General features: G+C 37.8%; 1 protein-coding gene across 5 annotated transcripts in view; it reads right to left on the reverse strand.

Annotated features, from left to right (window-relative positions):
- Positions 1 to 22,984, reverse strand: part of LOC126347079 (exportin-7) — a 214,861-nt gene that overhangs the window by 135,309 nt on the left and 56,568 nt on the right. For all 5 annotated transcript variants that reach the window (XM_050002240.1, XM_050002241.1, XM_050002243.1 and 2 more), the window contains exons 5-6: positions 13,249 to 13,449; positions 3,863 to 3,982 (exon numbers count right to left, since the gene is read on the reverse strand). In XM_050002240.1, coding sequence (XP_049858197.1) covers positions 3,863 to 3,982; positions 13,249 to 13,449 — 321 coding nt within the window. The remainder of the gene's footprint in view (positions 1 to 3,862; positions 3,983 to 13,248; positions 13,450 to 22,984) is intronic.

Below are 22,984 nucleotides of genomic sequence, written 5' to 3' on the forward strand. Positions count from 1 at the left end.
GCTTATCGTTGTCCGTTATTACCCACTATGTTGTTCGTTCTACCACGCTCATTATTGTCGGTTATTACCCACTGTGTAACACCTATTATGTGTTGTGTGATATATGAGTACATAGCATACAAACAGCCAGCAACTGACAATTTTCTTCTTCTTATCGTCCATACATTCTAACATGTAAACTATTTAAAGTGCCAGAATGTACTAGAACAAACAAAATGCCACACCTTACAATGTGCTTGAGGTGAGACAGTCGTAATTCCTGCAATCTATCACCCATGGTCTCTGGCCTGCTGAGGAGCACCGAAGTCCTGGGTCCATGGATAAACCATAAAAATCTACTGCATTACGCCACACATAAACAGACCCAGCCTATGGGCAGATCGGTGAGACTAAATCTGATGGGCAGGGCCTGCACAGTAATGGGAATGAATGGTTTCAGATCAACAAGCCCAATCCATTAAAAATACCTGCAGAAGCGGTCTCCAGTTTTGGCCCATCATGGAAATCCACCCAAGTGGCCAGCTATTCACGAGCCACAGACAGCTTTTGATGAAATGAGACTATAGTGATCAATCCATGCAACAGATAACTTGTTTAAATACTCTGAGAATCAATAATAATGGGGACAGGTAGCAACTCACCGTAAAGATGATTGCTGAGTTGCAGACAGACACAATGAAATGACAATCACACTTGCAATTAAATTTCCAGCCAAAGCTTTTGTCAGAAAACGAGAGCACACAAACATTCAAACAATTACCGAGACAGAACTCATACACATGACTGTTGTCTACGATTGTTGCATCTTCAGTCTCTGGGAATCAGATCCAAACGAACCACTCCCCATGCCTCCCTACCTCTTGTCAGCAGCTTTTAGGGTAGCTACAAGAATTGGTGAACGATGCACAACACCTCTGTAAACAAATCATTTCAGCTACTGAGACAAAAATGAGATTCTTCAGGGTTTTTTTTTCCTCTCTGATATTTCCATGGTTTACCTGACAGGTTTGAAATTCCCTGATTTCAAGACCCTGTGGAAACCCTGATGTACTGCTGTTAATAAAGCCATTTCAGAGAAAAATAATGGATCTCATTCCTTTTACCCTGGCCTTGTATTTACTCAAGATAAATACAACTATTTAATATTGTTCTTTAACAGATTTTTCACAAGAAATTGCTGAAGAGGTTACAATTGACAACATAAATAAATGAGAGTATCAGAAGACTACATTTCAGACTTATCTGCAGTAAATGTGTCCTGCCAAAGATATCAGAAATATCTGGAATGAAGTACATACTTGCAGGATAACTACTGCAACCTGCATCGATACGGACCTACTTACTAAGTGCATCTCTTGGTTTCCCTCCCCAATCTGCTACTTGTCCATCCAAATTGATGATTCCTTGATGTGTCAGAATGTATCCAATTCAAACAGGCCCTTATTTTAGTCAATTTATAAAGCGAATTTAACTTCTTCCCAATTCAATTCAGTAACTCCTCAATAGTTATATGATCCACACACATAATCTTCAGCATTCTTCTGCAACACAACATTTCAAAAGCTTCTGTTTTCTTCTTGTCTGAACTGCTTGTCATCCACCTTTCACTTCCATATAAGGGTATACTCCAGACAAATACTTTCCTAAAAGACTTCCTAGCACTTAAATTTATATTCAATGTTAACAAATTTCTCTTCTTCAAAAAGGCTTTTCTTGTCATTGCCGGTCTAAATTTTATACCCTTTCTACTCTGGACACCAGTTATCTTACTATCCAAATAGCAAAAGTAAAATATAGCTTGAGAGATTTGAGACTTATAGAAAATATGAGTATCACAGACAAAAGAAACAAACGTGAAAAATGAGGCATTAAAGTTTTTAGAATGAGAATTACTAATGTGAAATGATTTCACAAAGAAAATCACAAGGTAAAATAGTATAAATGACTAGATTACAAACTAATTCTACAAATATATGCTTTTACAATTTATTTTGAAGGAGTCAAAGTATTACATTAAAAGTGTTGATGCTCATTATGTATCAGCCATGAAATATCAAATATGATTTAAGAAAAAGCAAAGTAAAAGAGAAAATAAAGCGTAAAACATTTAGTCAACAAATAAAGGAACCACAATGATGAAAAGTACATGAACTATTTAAAAATAACCCCTTTCATTCGAGAACATGCTAAAAACAAAATAAAAGTAAAAATTCTAACAAACCAATAGAAATTCTGTAAATGAACAACAGTTAATTTACAACTGCTTAAGATGGAAATGTAGCTCAATACCTGCCTGGCCAAAATAAAATAAACAATAAAAGAATCAGCCTTATCTATCTATATAAAAATAATGTCATCAATATCATACAGGTGCAGGGCGCTATGAACACACAAAATTATGAAACACTATAAAGGAAGATTCTATGTGAGCAAATGAAAATTGTTTAGAATATTACAAAAAAACAGGCATCTAATAATGCAAAGAAAGCCACACATGACATGATGAAAAGAAAAAGATCAGCTGATGGTGGAGGTATTCAAGATCTTAAAAATTTTATATCACATAAAATGATGCGTTTTATAACAAAAACCATATCATGTAACTCAATATGTATAAAACAACACAGTGGGGAGGGTATGGCTCAAACAGAATCAGTTTGGGTGAAATTTAACTGAAGTTTAAACATATATAAAACAATGTGTAGAATCTCAGAGCACTGAAAGCATGTATTTTTAACATCCAGATGGAGTGAGACATGCCTGAGGTATTGTAGAGAAGATCCGAACCGATTTTATTTTTTACGAAGAATTTTCATACTGATGTTTTGAACATTAATGGGGAAGATCTTAGCAAAGTCAATAACAAATGAATGTAAATTTTAAATTTATTTCACTTTGTTCCAATAAATCTATTTACTAGATAAACAGAATTGGTATATCTTAATGTAGGTAGCACTGGAAGCTCAGCAGTTCAGAAACTAGAAATTTCATTTGAAGCATTGAACTTGTTGGCAAGTTGGTTAACTGATTGGCTAATTCAGTAAGTTTCTAACTACAATGATAAACTGTGTTTCATAACAACCAGAGGCCTTTGCATAGGAAAAACAGTGGAACTGCCATAAACTAAATATTTCTAGTGTTTTTTTTTTTTTTTTTTTTTTTTTTTTTTTTTTTTTTTTTTTATTATACATAACATTGAGTTACTTGCTCTATTGTGCTACCTACCAAAATTGAGATCTGCTAATTATCAATGAGTATTACTTACATCCAGAAACATATGGAAAGTTGCATGCTAAAGCTTTTCAGGATGTTTATAATAATAAACTTTAACCGAACTTACCTGGATATAAAGGGAATACTGATGCCATCTTGATTTTTTAAGAATAACGGAAGGATAAGGAACTTTCAAGGTATTACTTGGGACATGGCAAAAAACAACAAACACTGTTGTCATAAACAAGTGACAAGAAACATAAGGTGTAGTATAATGAGAGAGAAACAGGAAGGTGGGAGAAAACCAAGTGTGATATGGAGAAAAACATAGAATTAAAACTGATCTGAAACATACATAACTATTAGTAAATACGAAGTGCCATAACTTGGTTAAGTTGAGGACATGGCAGAAGAATATGTGAACTACAGGTAAATTTCTGTACTGCCCTATTGTTCTTTGCTCATCATATGGTATCCAACTCACAAGTTCTGCTATTTTAAAATGTCTTCACCATTTGTTCTTAGCTTGAATACATGAAGATGCTGAATTGGGTGATAGCAGGCTGGCATTCTTTTTTTCCCTGAAGAATGTTACATTCTTCATTTATCATCTTATATGCATTATTTCAGCAAGACACACCTTACATACCTGAGGATTCTGGAGTATGTGCTTCACACCATTCACAAGATGGGTTAAAAATTTTCCTCTCTCTGTATTACTAAAGAGAGATCTCCGAACAGATGCTATCTGAACAAGACAGGACAGAGCCTGCAAAAAATCAAAATTTTGATGAATATCTAATAGTTGTAAATAAACCAATGTTTAAACAAGGACAATAATGACATATACATAAACCATAAGTCAGTCAATGAAATTTTAAGTTAAAACTTCTTTCATTATGAATTGAAACAGCTCCAAATTGATATACAGTATCTGTGTGAACATTAAATTAATGCCAGGGCAGTCACCTTAAAAAAGGGATCAGGTATTCCCACAATCCTTGGAGCAGCACTGTCTATCACATAAGCAGCAGTGACAGCTTTACTGGCGCCACGAGCTGAAGCTACACATACAAATTATTTCTCAGCTACATGTCAACAACTTTACCCTCCAACATGTTTTTGCTAATGTGAACTATAGATTGTAGTATTTTTTATTATTTTGCATTCATTATTAACATTTTATTAATCTCTCCTGATGGATCTCAATTACATATAATTCAAAGAAAACAAAAAAGATTCATTTTACTTTACCAAAGTCAAATTGGAGCATGTACCAAGAAGAAATAAAGAAAATATACTGTTGTTGATAAATGCATAGTAATTAAATTAATGCATAAAACACAAAAGCAGACACACAAAATTAACACTAATGTAAATTCCTAAAATTGGAAAAACGACTGATTTTTTAAAACTTGGGAACATTGTTAGTTTACAGCAAAAAGGCTTTTTTTTTCCACATGACTGTCACTGATATACAATTTCAAAACGTGAAAATGAACTTCATGGTTAATATTTTTCTTGCTGTGTGCCCCATACAAAAAGCTAAAATAGACAACATTAATTGGTGCATTAAGTTCATAGCATTTTTGTTTTGCATGTTGGTATTTCGGTTGTGAGGGGTTTATTTGCCGATGCCATTTCTATTTGTATTTCACTGTTACTATCTGAGTTTACATATTGTCATTTGGAGATAGTGAGTAGACCTGTGATGGTACAAAAGAGTGCCAAATGAAGAAATCTGAGCATTTCAGACACATTCCTCTGTTTCAATTCAATAGAGGGGTGACAGCCATGGCGGTGGCCAGAAACATTTGCACCTTGCATGATGATAATGCCACTGGACGGAGCATGGCAACAAAATGGTTCTCTGATTTTAAGAAGGAATTTTTCACCATTGGTGACTCACCACATTCAGGAAGACCTTTGGAGGAAGATTGTTTAAATGCATTAATGCACATGTGCCATTTCAGCATACTTGAGAAACGGAAAATGTAATGAGCTGTTACGATTCCACTATCGAGCGACATCTGCATGGCATGCAATGGTAAAGGTTCAAAAACCACGTGTATGGGTACCACAAACCCCAAAATCATAATCAGCAGGTGAACATATGTACATCTCTGCTTGCTAGTCATCAACTGGCTCGTGGACAACACCAACCATTCCTATCCCATACCATTATTGGTGATGAGGAATGGCACCTTTATGGTAACATAAGAAACAGAAAGGAATGGTTGAGCCCAAACAGAGAAGCAACTCCCCATGCAAAGACCTACACACACATCCACAAAAGATAATGTTATGCATCTAGTGGAACAGCAACAGTGTGTTGTACTATGAGTTGCTTCTCCAAGGTATATCCATCACTGCTGACATTTACTGTCAACAACTGAGATATCTTGCCGACATAATCCAAGAACAACAACCAGGAAGACTGCGTGAAGTGGTGCTATTCCCTGATAACACCTGCTCACATTCTGCTAGACTGAAAAAAAAAAAAAAAAAAAAAACACTATCCAAGGTTGGGTTGGGAAGTCATTCCACACCCACCTTATTCACCAGATCTTGTGCCCTCAGATGTTCACATTTTCTGCTCATTATCAAACAACCTTTAAGGAGCTTCCTTTCCAGATGAAAATGTGAGTTGAAAATATATAATGCTCTCCAAACATAGCTGAACGAGTTCTTCGCCTCAAAACCACGTGATTTCTTCAGCTCCAAAATCAGAAAATTGGCCCAACATTGGCAGATGGTTATAAATAGTGAATGAGACTGTATTATTGATGACTGAAGCCTCTGTTAGGTGCATCTGTTGTGTTTATTAAACTTATGGAAAAGAAGTGAGCATCATAATATAACTAAATAAATAAAACCTATAAAAGATTTGAATGTTCAGAGTAGAACCATTAATGAAATGCTACACAAAAATAGTCAGTAATCTGGCACTTCAGCAATTTTTTTCTGACAGGTTTTTTGCACATAAATTCATTTTATTCATTCCCAACTGAATCATATTTTGGAATACTTATGCACATGCACCAGTTTTAGTATGTCAACATTTTAAATAATGAATAATGTGATTTGTGTTATTAGTTAGAAACTTTAGCAGTTTTAGTGTTGTCTCACAACAGAACCATTATACTCGTGTATGATTCCAAAACAGATGTCTCCCAATCTTGTTCTTACAAAACATGCTTGTCACAGTCAATGAAAAAAACAAAAGAACTACGTCCATCAGATGAATACTCTTCTAAAACTTGTAGACATATGTTCAGCAAGAAAACTCAGGGAGCACAAGCAGAAATTGTGAACAATTCGGTGCTTGCTTTTTGTAACTCTACAGCTGAGTACGCATGGCCTGTATAGTGGATTTTTATTCATCACATTGTATACATTAAGAGTTTCTGAAACAAATGTTTAGCTACATATATACAAAGATTACATCCTCTCCAGCAGAATACATAACAAATGACAATAGCTATAGGCAAATATCAAGATCTTTTGTATAGTTTAACACCCTACTTGTCACTGTAAGGAAATTGTCAACAGCACAATTGTAGGCATTTGTGGGACATGCCGATACACGTGAACAACTGTCTGCAGTCACAAGATGGTGATGAAGGTTTGTCCCACTTCCGAGTATCTATTCTTCCATGGCCTGTTACGATGCGATTCAAGGTACTCTAAATTTCTCAAGCTTGTTCAAATGCAGGTAGCTCCTCCCGGGCAGTTTCAGGCTTATGGATGAGAGTTCTGTCACCAGTAGCATTTCCATTCACTGATGGTGCTGAATTCACTTTCAGCAAGAATCCTGACTGTTTTAAGAGTGGGATGTCTCTTTTTTCTTCTTTTTTCCCTTGCTCCACAGGGAATACATCATTCAATACTAGAAGACTGGGGTTATCAACAATTCACATAGAAGAGCACTCTTCTGTCTGATCTCAGGAGGTGGAATGCGACTCAAGACAGGTAACAGTATCATATAAACCCACTAACAATGCACAAGGATTTGTTAAGTAGTACAGTTATCTTTTTCACTTATGGACTATTATACCAGATAGATGCACAGTACTCTGCTGTTGAATAAACCAATCTGAGTGCAGATACTCAAAGTGTGTTTCCTGCTGATCTCCAACTAGGGCTTATTAAAGATGTTATTTCTGCTTTCAAGCTTAGCAGATGTTTATGTCAATTGTTCCTTAAAAGAAAGTGTCCTGCCTAATGTGGTCCCAAATTATTCTGGATGCACATTATGGTGAAGTTCATCTCTCTCAAAATAGACTTCAAGATGCCAATCTATCAGGTGGCAGAAACATGCAACTTCTGTTTTATTAGAGTTAGGTTGTAATCTCCATTACAGAAGTATTGGATTAAGATGTCTATAACAGAAGGTAGGATTTCTTCACTTGTTTCGAAGGTTTTGTGTTAGACAGTCCTTGGTCAATCATCTATATAGCCTAACTTTCTGGACTATGTTGAAGGAATATTAGATCCATATGAATCAAACAAGAGAGGAGAAAGGATAGATACCTGTGATAAGATATTATTCAATACTTCTGCACATCTTGTGTTTTTTCTTGTAGTTTCAGTAAATGCCATTCCAGCTAACATGCTGACGACATGTACAGCACAAATCCTAGCATACTAAATCAGGGGTGTAGCTGTGCACCTTTATTAGATGTTATTTATCATCTACCATTCCAAAGAATTTATACTGCCTTGCCAGAACTGCTGGTAGTGACATCTGATGAAAAGTAAGAGCCCAAAAGTAAAAAATCCGAGACATTGAATATAATGGAGCTCAGCCTGTTTTGTGGACAGTGAACATGGGTACAACTCAACACTACCACAGCAAATTAAACAATTCATGTGTCATGCTAAGAGTTCTGTATAGGGCCATAGAGTGCAACAGACAACAATGAAATCACTCAATTGAATCTGTTCAGGTGTCACAAGAAACAAAAAACACTCTCTCTCTCTATTTTTATGACTGTTGGACTGAGCATACATCAATTCCACACATACCAGTGTAATTTCTGCCCAGTCGCACATACTACATATGACATAACGGAAGATACCAGCATTGTTCATGAGGTTGACAAATTCTGTTAGGCAACTGCTTAAGATTTTCAATCCACACATTTTTGTCTCTGTAAAGATGCGTATACCTACGTTTTACACTGCTTGCTTATTACACAATAAAAAACTAAGAAAATACTTTCTATGAAGCCACCTGAACCTTTTACACAGCATATCATATTTCAGCAGCTTCACATGCACTTCACTTTTTCACAAGCACTTTACTTTTTAATAATCTTTTGTAGCCTGTTTCACATTCCACACATCCACTGAGCACGTACACACTTATCCTCATACTTTCCACAGATGTTGTGAACTTCAAGTACCAATTACAATCAATCAACAAATGAATTTAATGTATCTTTCTGCTACATTTTAATTCGGTATTTATTCTCACATTATGATTAGCAAGGGATCAATTAATTATCCAAGCTAACAAAAATTCAGTACTCCCATATTATTCTACTGAGTCTTTTACACCTTTGTGGCTATGAAACTACTTCAATTCCACCAATCCAGCTACTTAGTGGCAAACTACCACCATGGACATACTGGTTATTAGGTAGGTGGTCATAATGTTCTGGCTGATAAGTGTACATTGAAGTCCGACACCTTCTCCATTACTTGTCTTAGAGTTAATAAATGATTTCTTGTGGATCTATTTCTAAGGAAACCACATTGGTAGTCCCTAATTAGTTCTTCAGTCATTGCGATCAGACTGTTTAATATGCACATTGGTAGGACTGTTTATATTAAGCCAGTATTGCACGATGAACCTACTGCATTCAAGTTAGCGCCATTAGAATGAAATTTTGCTAAATGTTGAAGATTTTTCTCCTGAACAAGTCTGAAACTGCCAACTTTTTCGTTAGCTCTATTACATGACACTGCTGATGTGTAAGTCTTCTCCAACATCTCAAGGTTATATATTCGGAACTGCAGGCTTGTTTACAGCGTCGAGTGTGAAAGTTGATATTTTTTCATATTGAAACTTCCGAGAGGTCTAGGTTCATATTTATTAAGCAGTTCCTGGTTTTGTGCAGCTAGAATGAAATTAAGTTATGATTAAACAGAAGTATGAACTAAAATTTTCATTATATGTCACGCTGGCACAAGCAAATGATTATCTATGTCTACACTCTTGCACCTGTACCTCGTTTCGACAAGCTGCCATAGATTGTACATGATGGGAGTTGCGCATGTCATGTCATAACAGTGGAAGCTATTTCACGTACTGGTATGTGCACTTTTACTGTGCCTGCACCACTGATCTCAGTGTCTCTTATCTTTTTCAGTTCAGCACAATAATGTGACTGCAAAAATGCAAAATGGCTTTTACATTTCTCTCTCAGCACAGCTGCACAACTACTGTGATTCTTGTGGCTATTCTCTCATAAAATCAACTATGCAGTACTTTCACCAATTATGGTGATACATAAGCATACTGAAAGTAAAATTATATGCACATTTATGTAAAACATATAAACTCTGAATTAATTTGTTGACATACTTTATTATGTTACAGTGCCTCTAGAGCCCTTTCCTAGCTGTGTGTCTCAATAAACAGGCTTATATTTTCTGTTTTGCATTCCATTTCTATTATAAGACACTATCATTTGATATAGAGCTTTCTCAACAGCGAAACCAAAAGCCAATTTTCATTTGTTTTATTGCCATATTTGTAAAAAATTATTCACTGAAAATAGTGTCAAATATATTACACAACAACCAAAAGAGCACTCCAGAGCTCACATATATCTCTTCTGCTGACCACAGGTGAAAACAGTAACATGCGGAAAGCCCATTCGCAATGCTGTGTTTTTCACACGTGCATAGGCACCTCCTCCACTGCGCACATGTGTATCCAGGGCAGAATAGAACAGCACTTGTTTCCCCATAGTGGATAAACCATCTGCTAAAATAGTAGCTTCACCTATTCTGCCATTAGGTGGCACGCCATCTACACTTCACTTGTAGGTATGTCATGTAATACCGGCTTTAAGTAAGGACAGTAGTTCTAATTGCAGTTGCAGTCCTCCATTCTTTAATAATTCAGTACTGTCTGGTCTCCATCACAAGCCTCTTTATTCTTTAATTTCTTTATTTTTTGCTGTATTCATTTACTTATGGTATGGTACCTGTACATCAACTGTATCACGTTTTCCAAATTTAATGTAAAACTGTGGATCATTTAAGTTTGATGGTTACGAAAAGTATGTTTTCCATACTTTTTCTTTGTCACTCTTGTTGGTCACTACACACTGTTCACGAGTCATTTTGGCCTGAATGTACAATTTGTATCCATCATAAACCCATTTTGCTGACAAAATTTTAATCTCTGCAGTGATTAAGCTGTAATCCATTTGATGATAAGAATCATCACAACTGGAAAAATCTGAGCCAAATTTAAGAAACCCTGATGAATCAGCAAGTATGGTTCGTCAAATGGGCAAAAATTGTGTTTAAACTGTCAAATAGAACATCATATTGTATTTGCTGCTGTTACAGCTTTGGTTTCATCTAATGGAGGTGGAAGCGTAAGAATTTTTAAAATCAGTTTTTGAATTGTCTTGGGGCTCCCTCTCTTAAAATTCTGAGGGCCATTAAGACCCAAGTTAAAAGGCTACATCAAACACAAAGCTTTTAATGCACAAAGCTTAATAAGTAGCCAAGGGACATATGCTAGTGGCTACCATCCTAGTGAGCTGCAACAGCCAGCAGGTTCAAATTGACAGGAGTGCAGTGCACGAACTGTTCTGCTTATACTTGGCTATTGTCAGACTTTTAAAAAAAAAAAAAAAAAAAAAAAAAAAAAAAAAAAAAAAAAAAAAAAATGCACAAATCTTGTCAAGCTGAGAAAATTCAGATTTTCACACCAGCACCAAGGCGCTGACCCATTAAAAAGCCTTTGCGGAACTGTGTCTCTGAGAGAAAAGTTGAAACAAAGTTTAAAATTGAAAAGGGCCTGCTGTAGCACTAAGCGAAAAGCATGTAAAGTTCTTTCTGATGGAGGTAAAAGACACAAGTACTGGAATTTTTTGATGATGATGATGATTTTAGGAAGATCTGCCTTAGCATGAAGACTTGTGTTTCTGTTTGAACTGATGGAATAAAAGTTCAGAAACAAAAGTGCCTGTTGCAAAGCAATTTCAAACAAATGTTCATTTTTATAGAAATGAGCTTGCCAATAAATTGGCTTTTCTAAATTATGTGATCTCACGTCAAAATGGTGGGTCAATGTTTGTTACTCGTGTGTGTGTGTGTGTGTGTGTGTGTGTGTGTGTGTGTGTGTGTGTGTGTGTGTGTGTGTGTGTGTGAGGGGGGGGGGGAAGGTGGTGGTTTGGGGGGGGGGGGGGGGGGCATACAATAGATTAGGAACTGATGCTTGCCATAACATCACTGACAAGGACTATCAATTTTTGATGGGTTTGACAGTTTGCAATGCAGGTTGTGCATCACTTGAAACTAAGCTATTGGTGGTAGATTGATTTTGTCACAGACATGGCATCAAAAACATCTGACTGTACTGTATCACCACTTTGTTCCAAAAAATCAGACACAATATCTCAAAACAGAGAAGTAAAACCTTAATAAGCCTCATGAAGTAACTGCATTGCTTCATTTTGCAGAGAATCAGTCCTTTGTTGACCTGAATGCTGTCCAAGATTTTCACTGGGAAACATTTAACCCACATGAGAGCCCGTATCTACATATTTCTTTGAAAATTAGTAGACAAAGCAAAAGTTTTTGTGTAATTAGTGACAGCGTAAAACATGATACAGTTGCAGTTCAAGTCTTTTTGACAAAACTTGCAGGCTTACTGATACAAAAAGTGGGAAAACTGCACAAAATCATACTTCAGTGACAGGTTGCAATCCAGTACAAGAATTGCACTGGTATCATCAATCTTTGCTACCACCTCAAAGATTTTGGTGTAAATGCTGAGTGAAACATTATTGCAACAAATCAATGACTGACTACACGAGCTAGTTGACAGGGCACAAAGGAAAATCAAATCCTCATTCCTTTGTTTACACACACTCTGTGGGCAGAACTTTAACTCTAGAGAAAATTACCAGCTTATAAGTTGCCAATGGACTACTTCTCAACTGTAGCCAGAATACCTCAATCAACTGATAAGGCCCCAGAATCAATGGTTTCAACACTGCAACCATGGCAGTATGTCACATGCATGTGTGACACCTAAAAGACTGTAGCTCACTGTGATTATGTGTGTAAAACAATGTGGAACTTTGCTTAAATGTAAATTAGATTTATCAGATTGATCTAAAGGGAGACACTGGAAGTAAATGAAATTCATCATTAATAGCCCTCAGTTTGTCAACTACATGAAAATATGGCAGAACTATGTATCCATAATGAAAGAATACTGCTGAAAATGGTGCAATGAAATTCTTGTTTTCTAACAAGATCTTCAAAATTACATGTAACACACTCATGTTTTACTTTTAAGTGGAACAACCAGATCACAAATACAGTGAATATATAAATGCACTTCCTATGAAAGAGGAGAGTCTGGCACAGGCAACTAGCTTGGCAACTATCTGTTGCAACTGAAAGAAACTGAGGAGTTAACTCTGTCTTTAGTGGGATTCAAATCACAATATTTTTATAAAATATGTCATTGCCATACTGCTATTCAAAAGTTACAGTGCACCAGTTTCTGCCTGCTGATTTTGTTTTTATTTGACACCGGACATTTTGGAGATGGTAATTGTGGAGACTAATTGCCACAGCTGCTGTATCATCTGACGGCACTATTTTTCAAATAACATATTATGTTGGACTTCAGTCATAATATATTTTGTTTACTTCCACGATATTTAGCGTGTCTAAGTTATGTGCTGGTCCTACATTACTATACACAAAGCACAACATTTATTTTTTCACACCAATGGTGACATTAAAGGAAATATATTTATTGCAGCTTACCAAAGGTGAAAGAGTATTTGGCAAGGAATGATACAGATCAAAAAATAGTTTCAAAGTTGTGAAGTCAAGGAATGCCGGTCTCCAGCTCGTTGGAATCTGGACAGTACACAGGTCATCTGATGACTCATCCGTTGATGTGCCAATGAAGTCAAATGTAAGACAGTTTTGTGCCAGGCGAAGTAGCTGAGTCATAAGGCCATGCTGAAAAACAGAGAAAAGCAACAGTTTTCAAGACTCATATGTATAAAAATAAAATAAAGAAACGGCCACTGCAGTAAAGAAAGCAAAATTATTTACAGGTTTTCTATAAAAAATTCGTTTTACAAACATAACAATAACTATAATACATCAAAATACTTGTAACTGAATGCCTAAACAAAACTGACCAGTCAACATCAACACCATATATCATTACAGTAGAGCAGTCCTTTTTTTTAATATTTCCAGTTCAAGGAATATTTTGTAGTTTATTACACTGGTGAGTGAGAATATAAAAATATGGATTGAGTTATGATTGCAGCAAAGAGCAGTCTACCAAGTGTGCACCCACCAATACAGACATTCTGCAGATTCTGCCACATGAGCTTCAGGTTGTGAGTTGAACAGTCACATTAATCATCATCATCATCATCATCATCATCATCATCATCATCATCATTTAAGACTGATTATGCCTTTCAGCATTCAGTCTGGAGCATAGTTCCCCTTATAAAATTCCTCCATGATTCCCTATTCAGTGCTAACATTGGTGCCTCTTCTGATGTTAAGCCTATTACTTCAAAATCATTATTAACCGAATCTAGGTACCTTCTTCACCTTCTTCTTCATCTAACCCAACTCCTCCTCCTACCCTCTACTGCTGAACCCATGAGTCTCTTGGGTAACCTCACTTCTCCCATGCGTGTAACATGACCCCACCATCTAAGCCTGTTCGCCCTGACTGCTACATCTATAGAGTTCATTCCCAGTTTTTCTTTGATTTCCTCATCGTGGACACCCTCCTGCCACTGTTCCCATCTACTAGTACCTGTAGTCATCCTAGCTACTTTCATATCCGTAACCTCAAACCTTATTGATAACGTAAAGTGAATCCACCCCGCTTCCGCTTCCATACAACAAAGTTGGTCGAATGATCGAACTGTGCACAGATAACTTAGTCTTGGTACTGACTTCCTTCTTGCAGAAGAGAGTAGATCATAGCTGAGCGCTCACTGCATTAGCTTTGCCACACCTCCCTTCCAGTTCTTTCACTAAGTCACATTAATTTTTAGGTTAATTTACATACAACGAAGGCTCTATTTCCGCAGCAATGTTCGCCATAGCTAACCAAGGAAACACAACATTAAACAAATGAGTAAGAGGCATTTCATGATTAACTTTGAGAGTAGAAGTAGCAGCAATAGAGCCCCCATGTGGAGTGTCTCCCATGATTACAAACTTCAAGGAGAGAAAACAGCAGGCGCAAGTGATGTGGGGGAGAGAGGGGGAGGGAGAGAGAGAGAGAGAGAGAGAGAGAGAGAGAGAGAGAGAGAGAGAGAGAGAGAGAGCACTCTTTGCCTCCTTGCGTAGAACTTGTTGAATGCAAAGAAGTAAGTGCATTCACTGTCTCTAAATTTAGTTTTGCCCCAAATAAAGTTGGTGGTGTATAAACTGCAACTAGTAAACATTATGAAGTTCTGAACAACATTTCCACAACAATGGAGCAAGTAGTTGCTACTGTAAATGGATCCAATAGTTCATGTGAAGTAAAAATATGTTTTATAGAAAAGCACACAAAGTACAAAACATTTATGTAAAATGGCAATATAGAAATGGTTTTGTTACATTTTATTTTAAGGGGCCCCTTCAAAATGAAACTTTGCTGTGAATAAAACAAATTACAACTTCTTGTTTTGAAGCTAAAAGAATAGAAATTCATTTTTTTATCGATGTATAAGCTCTTTATGGCATTATTTTGTGTGCATATTTTAGTTTTCACGGCATAAATAGGTAAGTATGGAAGATATCACTGTTGCATGGTAATTCAGTTGTTAAACATCTGTTAACCAATCCAATGAATAAACAAACTTCAAACAGCAGAAGAACTAACCTGGCACACAAAGGTTCTATATCAGCATTATGATATTCCTGGCTCTTCAGCCCTAGTCTAATACATATTCCACAGACTGAACATATATGACTGAGTGATACAGAACCGGCACAAAATTCTGTTAGGAAGGTGCAAATCTTACCAAGCCCTTGCAATGTGGATATACAATGACTGGAAGATAGTAATATGGTGCTATAAGTGAATAGTCCTCTCTTACTCTGTTTATAACAGCACAGACCCTCAATTATGGAACTGCGGAGTTTGTAACATTTATTACAGAGATGGGAAGCTAATAATGCAGCTTGTTTTTTGTTGACGTTTCATTCAATGTATTGTTACTCTCCAGAGCCAAATTACAGTTGAAGCCTACACGAGTTACGGTGGAAGCCTACATGAGTTTAGTTGAAGTCTACATGGTCCTCTTGGGTAACCAAATACTTTCATCAGTACACTATACTTTTTCTTCGATGAAACAATAATGCCACACTTCAAGACGACAATTCTACCTTTCGCGCAGTTAGTTCTGGGGAGTAATGGTTGGCAAATATAAATTGTCTCTGGCTTGCTCCCTTATCAGGGTTCTATTTTAGCAAGTGTATAGAATTAGTTTTAGTTTTGAGACTGCATTGCAATTTTTCTTGCAGATTAATGCTGACAGATCTGCATGGGGACTAAACTATGGGGCCAAGAGCATGAATTACACCAAGCGTACCATGGCACCACAACCATAATTTTCATGTCTGAGTGTGAATCGATGCATAAATGGAGATAAACAATGGAACAACAATAATATGGAACAAGATAGACTGCTGGTTGCCACATGAGGCAGAGTTGTGTAACAGATAGGTACATTTAGCAGCACATTTTAAAATAATCTAAGCTATCAGATTTAGAAAAACATTCATAAACTTATCCACACATGGCCTCTGTCATTTACAGACACTGAAAGTTGGGTCTCAGTGCCTGAAGATCACAGGTACCATGGGTGTACTGCTTGAAAGTCACGTTGATTAAATATCTAGGCAAAGCGACATGAAATGAAATGAGCATGCAAGTATAGTTGCAGGGAAGATGAATTGGACAACTTCAGTTTATTAGGAGAATTCTAGAAAAGTTTAACACGTCCATAAAAGAGTCTACTCATAAAACATTTGTGAGGGCCGTACTTGAGTATTGCTTGAATGTTTGGAATCTCCACCAGATTGTATTAAAAGAAGACATTGAAAAAAAAATCAGAGGTGTGCTGTTACATTTGTTACTGTTAAGTTCAATCAACACGAGATTAACAGAAATTTTCCGTGAGCTTAAACAGGAATCCCCTGAAGGCAGACGACATTTTTTTCATAAAACACTATTGAGGAAGTTTAGAAAATCAGCTTTTACAGCTGACTGCAGAACGATTCTACTGCCAGTGTAAGGATCGCGAAGACACAGTACGAAAAATTAGAGCCTGTACAGTCATTCTTCCCACGTTCCATTTGAGAGTTGAACAGGAGGGGCACTGACTATCAGTGGCTCAAGGCACGCTTTGCCATACAACATATGGTGAATTGTGCAATATGTATGTAGTCATTAGGACTGCTACTGTATGATACTTCTGTTGTCACACAAACAAACAGTCTCTAACATAGCATAATAAAGGAAGTAATTGATATGAAAACATTAGAAGAAAAAGCCTGAAGGATAGCAGCTCACTGCTCAATACAGCTTGGGATCCCACCAGTTGTACGAGATACAAGATGAAAGCAATTATTTAATTTTTCATTAAGTGAACAACCTGATCCACAGCCAGTAGCAAAGGTATATAAGAATGGCCATCAATTACAAGGGCATCAATTATCACTTAACAATGGCTGAAAGCTCATGAAACTAACAAGTTGGTGTGTCTGACAGCTCTAGAAGATTTTATTATTACTTTTGTTAACATGGCACAGTTGACATGCTCTGAAATTTATATTACATACTCAATATCTTTGCTTATTTTATTATGCTCCCACCATACACACTGGCAGCACAAAATTAATGCATTATCTAACTGATGTATCGAATATTCTGGTGAGGGTTTCTGATGTACTCCATCATCCACCAACAGTCAATATTCAATATTGATTAACCTCCTGAAACTTTAGTGTTTTTTTTTTTTTTTTTAAAAGTACAATGTGACGGTGTAAGTGAGATGATCATGATTTATGAACTTTCAAGAAAGGTTTATTCACAGAGATACTCACAAAATACTTTTCCACTGTTAGCGGTCTCAAATAACCAATGTGCTTAATTTATTTACCAAGAGATCATACAATGTTCAGTTCTGGGACGGAAATTTTGGCAATATTGTTCAACAGCTTAACTGAACAATGAGACTGATATCAGCTGCCCCACCATATCTCATAATGCAAATGCTCTCACATGAAAATATCATGAAAGTGCTGTACAGCAAAAAGTTACTAATGCACTCTGGTTTCCACAGAACTTTGTATCCAAGACTCATATCAAGAAGTCTTTCAATATTTGAAGGACTCACTGAGGCTGAAAATACTGGAAAGTAAATGACCAAAGAGCTCTGCTATGCCATCCCAACAATAAATAGAACAGACCTCCATAATTTGACATACCCTATCCAATAAGTGTTAGATGCAACAGTGTGTATACAAACCACAGATTATGCATTGCTTCAGCAGCAAAATGAGGTATCCAGTAATCACCCGCCTGTGATTGCAGACTGACAAGCACAATGCCTTTTGAGTTTCTCCATCAGTAATTATCCAATGAGAAGGATGATCTCACCAACATTACACCTGTTACTAGTAATTTTATGATAACATAGTTCTAAATATTTAAAATTCTTTTGTGTACCATTTATGTCTTCACTAATTTTGATACTTGCCAAACAGCTAATCTCCACTTTCTGGTCATACGCTTAATGCTTATTTATTCTTAATTCAAATTCTGGACTAAGAAAACTGCCTGTTTCATTGAACACTTCTTTTAAGTCTTCCTTACTTCATACCAGAAGGACTAAGTAGTGTGTTTCCATCCACTTCTGACCTGAACTTTTCTTTCTTTCTCTTTATTATAAACAAACAAGTTACTGACATGTGCCAATAAGCTGCTACCATGTTGTATTCAACTCTAAACAACAGCTTATCGTGTTTATGGTACTTCACTTCAATTACGTCTTTGTTACTACTCTTTATCCATCTTGAACTGACAGCAATTTAATTAAAAAGAATTATACCGGATGTGTTTTGCTTTTATTTATAAAGCATCTTCCATTTTTTTAAATATATTTTTCTCCTTCTCTCCTTGCTAGCAGTGGTTGACATTGAAGGACTTCATTTCACTTTTGCACTTGGCACGCTGTTACTCTGTGGAATGAGAATCAGTTTACAAAAGTGAAATGTAAATAATGCAGTACAAGAAATACTGCAGAATGGTAAAAACTGTCAAGTGCAAACATGAATTGTAGCCCTTTGACGTCAAACACAGCTAGCAAGGAGGGAAGTAGCAGAATACATAAAGAAACATTAATAACCATGAAATATGGTTTGTAAATAAAAGCGAAGTGCATCTGGTGTAATTCTTTTTATTAAATTGCAGTAAGCTAAAGACAGGTAATCAATAGTAACAGATTTTAACTGCTGCTGTGGAAGATACCGAAGCAAACTTCTACTTTGTTCTTGTATGAAGTGTTAGCACTTGGCACTGGGTTCACAGCTCCGTGTAATAACAATTAGTTGAGTACAGATTACTCAGTAAATACACGTCTTAGTGCATTTTTAAGCTCACTATTAAAAGTTCCACTTTTGTTTACATATTAATGCAGAACAAGTAAAAAGTCATAAAGTTGGGTTGTAATTGCATTTTTGTTTACATTTTGGCACAGTAAACTTACAGAATCTCACGTAATTCCTCTTTTTTCTTTCCAGCAATTTAAACAGAGTGTATTCCTTCATTATTAAATTTATATTTCTGGGAAGTAGCGCAAATTTTAAGTTTTTTGATTCAGAAACATTGCACTAGTACTTTGTTTACATACAGTTTGTATACTTTCAAGTTATGTCAAAGTTACATTTTATTGAGAATAAGTTAATTAATTGATACCACAATTCAATGAGTGTCATGTCATACAATACACCTGAAGTGCTGAGCTGCAGGCCTAATTTTTAGCTGAGTAGCGACACATGGTAAGTATGGAAATAGATGCTGCTGTAGTATAGTCAGGCAGGGAGTTGTATGTGCAGACTGTGGTTTAGATTTCCTCTGGGGTGACTGCAGTGGAGCAAATACATGAGGAACTCAGTGAAGCTCTCCCAAGGAACTGCAGACTTCGGAAAAAAAGACAAAAGAGTCACTGAACAGGAGGAAAAGATTTGTAGGCAAATATCAATGCCCTTCATGCCAAATTAGATTATGTGAAATTTGAACTAGATAGGTTGAAGCGGGAGGGGGGAGTGAGATCATGGAACACTGTAACAGTAACAAGCAATGGTCAAAAGGAGGAGTCTCGTGCAGTTGTATATCATAGTAGGGTGCAACAGACTTCTCCCAAAGAGACTGTGTGTAGGTTGGTACCAAAGGAGCAGACAGAGAAGACTGCAACAGCTGAATAGTTGACATGACAGGGATGTAGGCCAGAGTGTACAGGACAAATTAAGAATATGGTAACAGGTCACAGTATTGTGGAGCCAAGTAGAAGATTTGGCCAGGACCAGATTTTCATAGTAGGCGGAGCACGGAAAAGCCTGGTAAAGACAGAATTTACTATAGTAGTGATGACATGGATGAAATAGGCATAGCAGTTACACAGGTGCCAGTTTTGCGGAGGTCCTAAAGCATCTTTACCAGATATTGGTTAACAGTGCTGAGAGCCATGTGAACACCAAGTTGAGCAGGCTGCTGCTGACTGAAATGAAATATCATATGAATGTAGTGCCTGCTGTCACAATTGGAAGATGGGGATATACTAGACATGATCAACACCTGAATTGCTATACTGAAGCAATTCAGAGATGGGTTGCCCGGTTTGTTACCAGTATGTTTGAACAACATGCAAGTATTGCAGTGATAGGAACTCAAATAGGAATCCCTGGAGAGGACACATTCTTTTTAATGAAAATCAGCATTCAGGCATCCCATTATGAAAAGAGTTCAAATCACAGAAAAGCCCCACAAAGTGCTTAAGAACGTTTGGCAACATTAGCCTATTTCATCAGAATATTAGAGGATTGAGTAATAAGGCAGAAGAGCTTCTTGTCTTCTTGTAAAATTTAGAGTGCTCTGAATAGATACAAATCTTGCACCTACATGAGCACCGTATAACCAAAAGACTAGAGAAGTTAAATATAAAATATTAAACTCTAGTATCTTACTCATCTAGAACTAATATAAGAAAAGGAGAAGGTGTTTTAAGACAGAGCCAAGTTCAAACACATTGAAACAAGTCGCTTTTCTAGTGCTCAGAACATAGAAACGTGTACTTGTGAATTGATATGGAAAAATAGTCCACTTTTAATTGTAAGTATATATAGATTCCCAATGGGAAATTTTGAACCATTTATGAGGGATTTGGATTTCTGACTACGCTGTCAGGCAGTAGGAAGGAGTTAATACACTCCTGGAAATTGAAATAAGAACACCGTGAATTCATTGTCCCAGGAAGGGGAAACTTTATTGACACATTCCTGGGGTCAGATACATCACATGATCACACTGACAGAACCACAGGCACATAGACACAGGCAACAGAGCATGCACAATGTCGGCACTAGTACAGTGTAAATCCACCTTTCGCAGCAACGCAGGCTGCTATTCTCCCATGGAGACGATCGTAGAGATGCTGGATGTAGTCCTGTGGAACGGCTTGCCATGCCATTTCCACCTGGCGCCTCAGTTGGACCAGCGTTCGTGCTGGACGTGCAGACCGCGTGACACGACGCTTCATCCAGTCCCAAACATGCCCAATGGGGGACAGATCCGGAGATCTTGCTGGCCAGGGTAGTTGACTTACACCTTCTAGAGCACGTTGGGTGGCACGGGATACATGCGGACGTGCATTGTCCTGTTGGAACAGCAAGTTCCCTTGCCGGTCTAGGAATGGTAGAACGATGGGTTCGATGACGGTTTGGATGTACCGTGCACTATTCAGTGTCCCCTCGATGATCACCAGAGGTGTACGGCCAGTGTAGGAGATCGCTCCCCACACCATGATGCCGGGTGTTGGCCCTGTGTGGCTCGGTCGTATGCAGTCCTGATTGTGGCGCTCACCTGCACGGCGCCAAACACGCATACGACCATCGTTGGCACCAAGGCAGAAGCGACTCTCATCGCTGAAGACGACACGTCTCCATTCGTCCCTCCATTCACGCCTGTCGCGACACCACTGGAGGCGGGCTGCACGACGTTGGGGCGTGAGCGGAAGACGGCCTAACGGTGTGCGGGACCATAGCCCAGCTTCATGGAGACGGTTGCGAATGGTCCTCGCCGATACCCCAGGAGCAACAGTGTCTCTAATTTGCTGGGAAGTGGCGGTGCGGTCCCCTACGGCACTGCGTAGGATCCTACGGTCTTGGCGTGCATCCGTGCGTCGCTGCGGTCCGGTCCCAGGTCGACGGGCACGTGCACCTTCCGCCGACCACTGGCAACAACATCGATGTACTGTGGAGACCTCACGCCCCACGTGTTGAGCAATTCGGCGGTACGTCCACCCGGCCTCCCGCATTCCCACTATACGCCCTCGCTCAAAGTCCGTCAACTGCACATACGGTTCACGTCCACGCTGTCGCGGCATGCTACCAGTGTTAAAGACTGCGACGGAGCTCTGTATGCCACGGCAAACTGGCTGACACTGACGGCGGCGGTGCACAAATGCTGCGCAGCTAGCGCCATTTGACGGCCAACACTGCGGTTCCTGGTGTGTCCGCTGTGCCGTGCGTGTGATCATTGCTTGTACAGCCCTCTCGCAGTGTCCGGAGCAAGTATGGTGGGTCTGACACACTGGTGTCAATGTGTTCTTTTTTCCATTTCCAGGAGTGTAGACTGTGGTGATTTCAATTTAGGTTTTCTGAAGGATTAAGAAAAGGAAAAATAATTTGGAATTCTTATTTGGATTCTATTTGATCTCAGTAATTAATTTTCTAATACAGGTGGATCAAGACACTAGGACCCTAACTGATAATGTTTTCTTGCAAAGCAAAAAAGTACGAAGGTAATCCCAAAAGTAAGGTCTCCTATTTTTTTATAAGTACAAAGACCTGTTTACTTCTACAATGGTTTACATCAATTTACAGCTTGAACATTTAGCTATTTTTCAACATAGTCACCATTTCTGTTGATGCATTTTTGTAGACGTTGTAGCAGTTTTTGTATGCCCATACCAAACCAGCTCGCCACCAAGCTGTTCAAAAGTTATGAACCTCTTCTTTCACCTCATTGTTGGAGCTGAATTGCTTTCCGGCCAAATGTTCTTTTAACATACAGAACAGGTGATAGTCCCTGGGTGCCAAGCTAAGACTATAGGGTGGCTGGGTGATTATGTTCCACTGAAACTGTTGCAAAATGGTTCAAATGGCTCTGAGCACTATGGGACTCAACCAACATCTTAGGCCATAAGTCCCCTAGAACTCAGAACTACTTAAACCTAACCAACCT

The sequence above is a fragment of the Schistocerca gregaria genome, chromosome 1 (assembly GCF_023897955.1).
Source record: "Schistocerca gregaria isolate iqSchGreg1 chromosome 1, iqSchGreg1.2, whole genome shotgun sequence".
Classification (NCBI taxonomy): domain Eukaryota; kingdom Metazoa; phylum Arthropoda; class Insecta; order Orthoptera; family Acrididae; genus Schistocerca; species Schistocerca gregaria.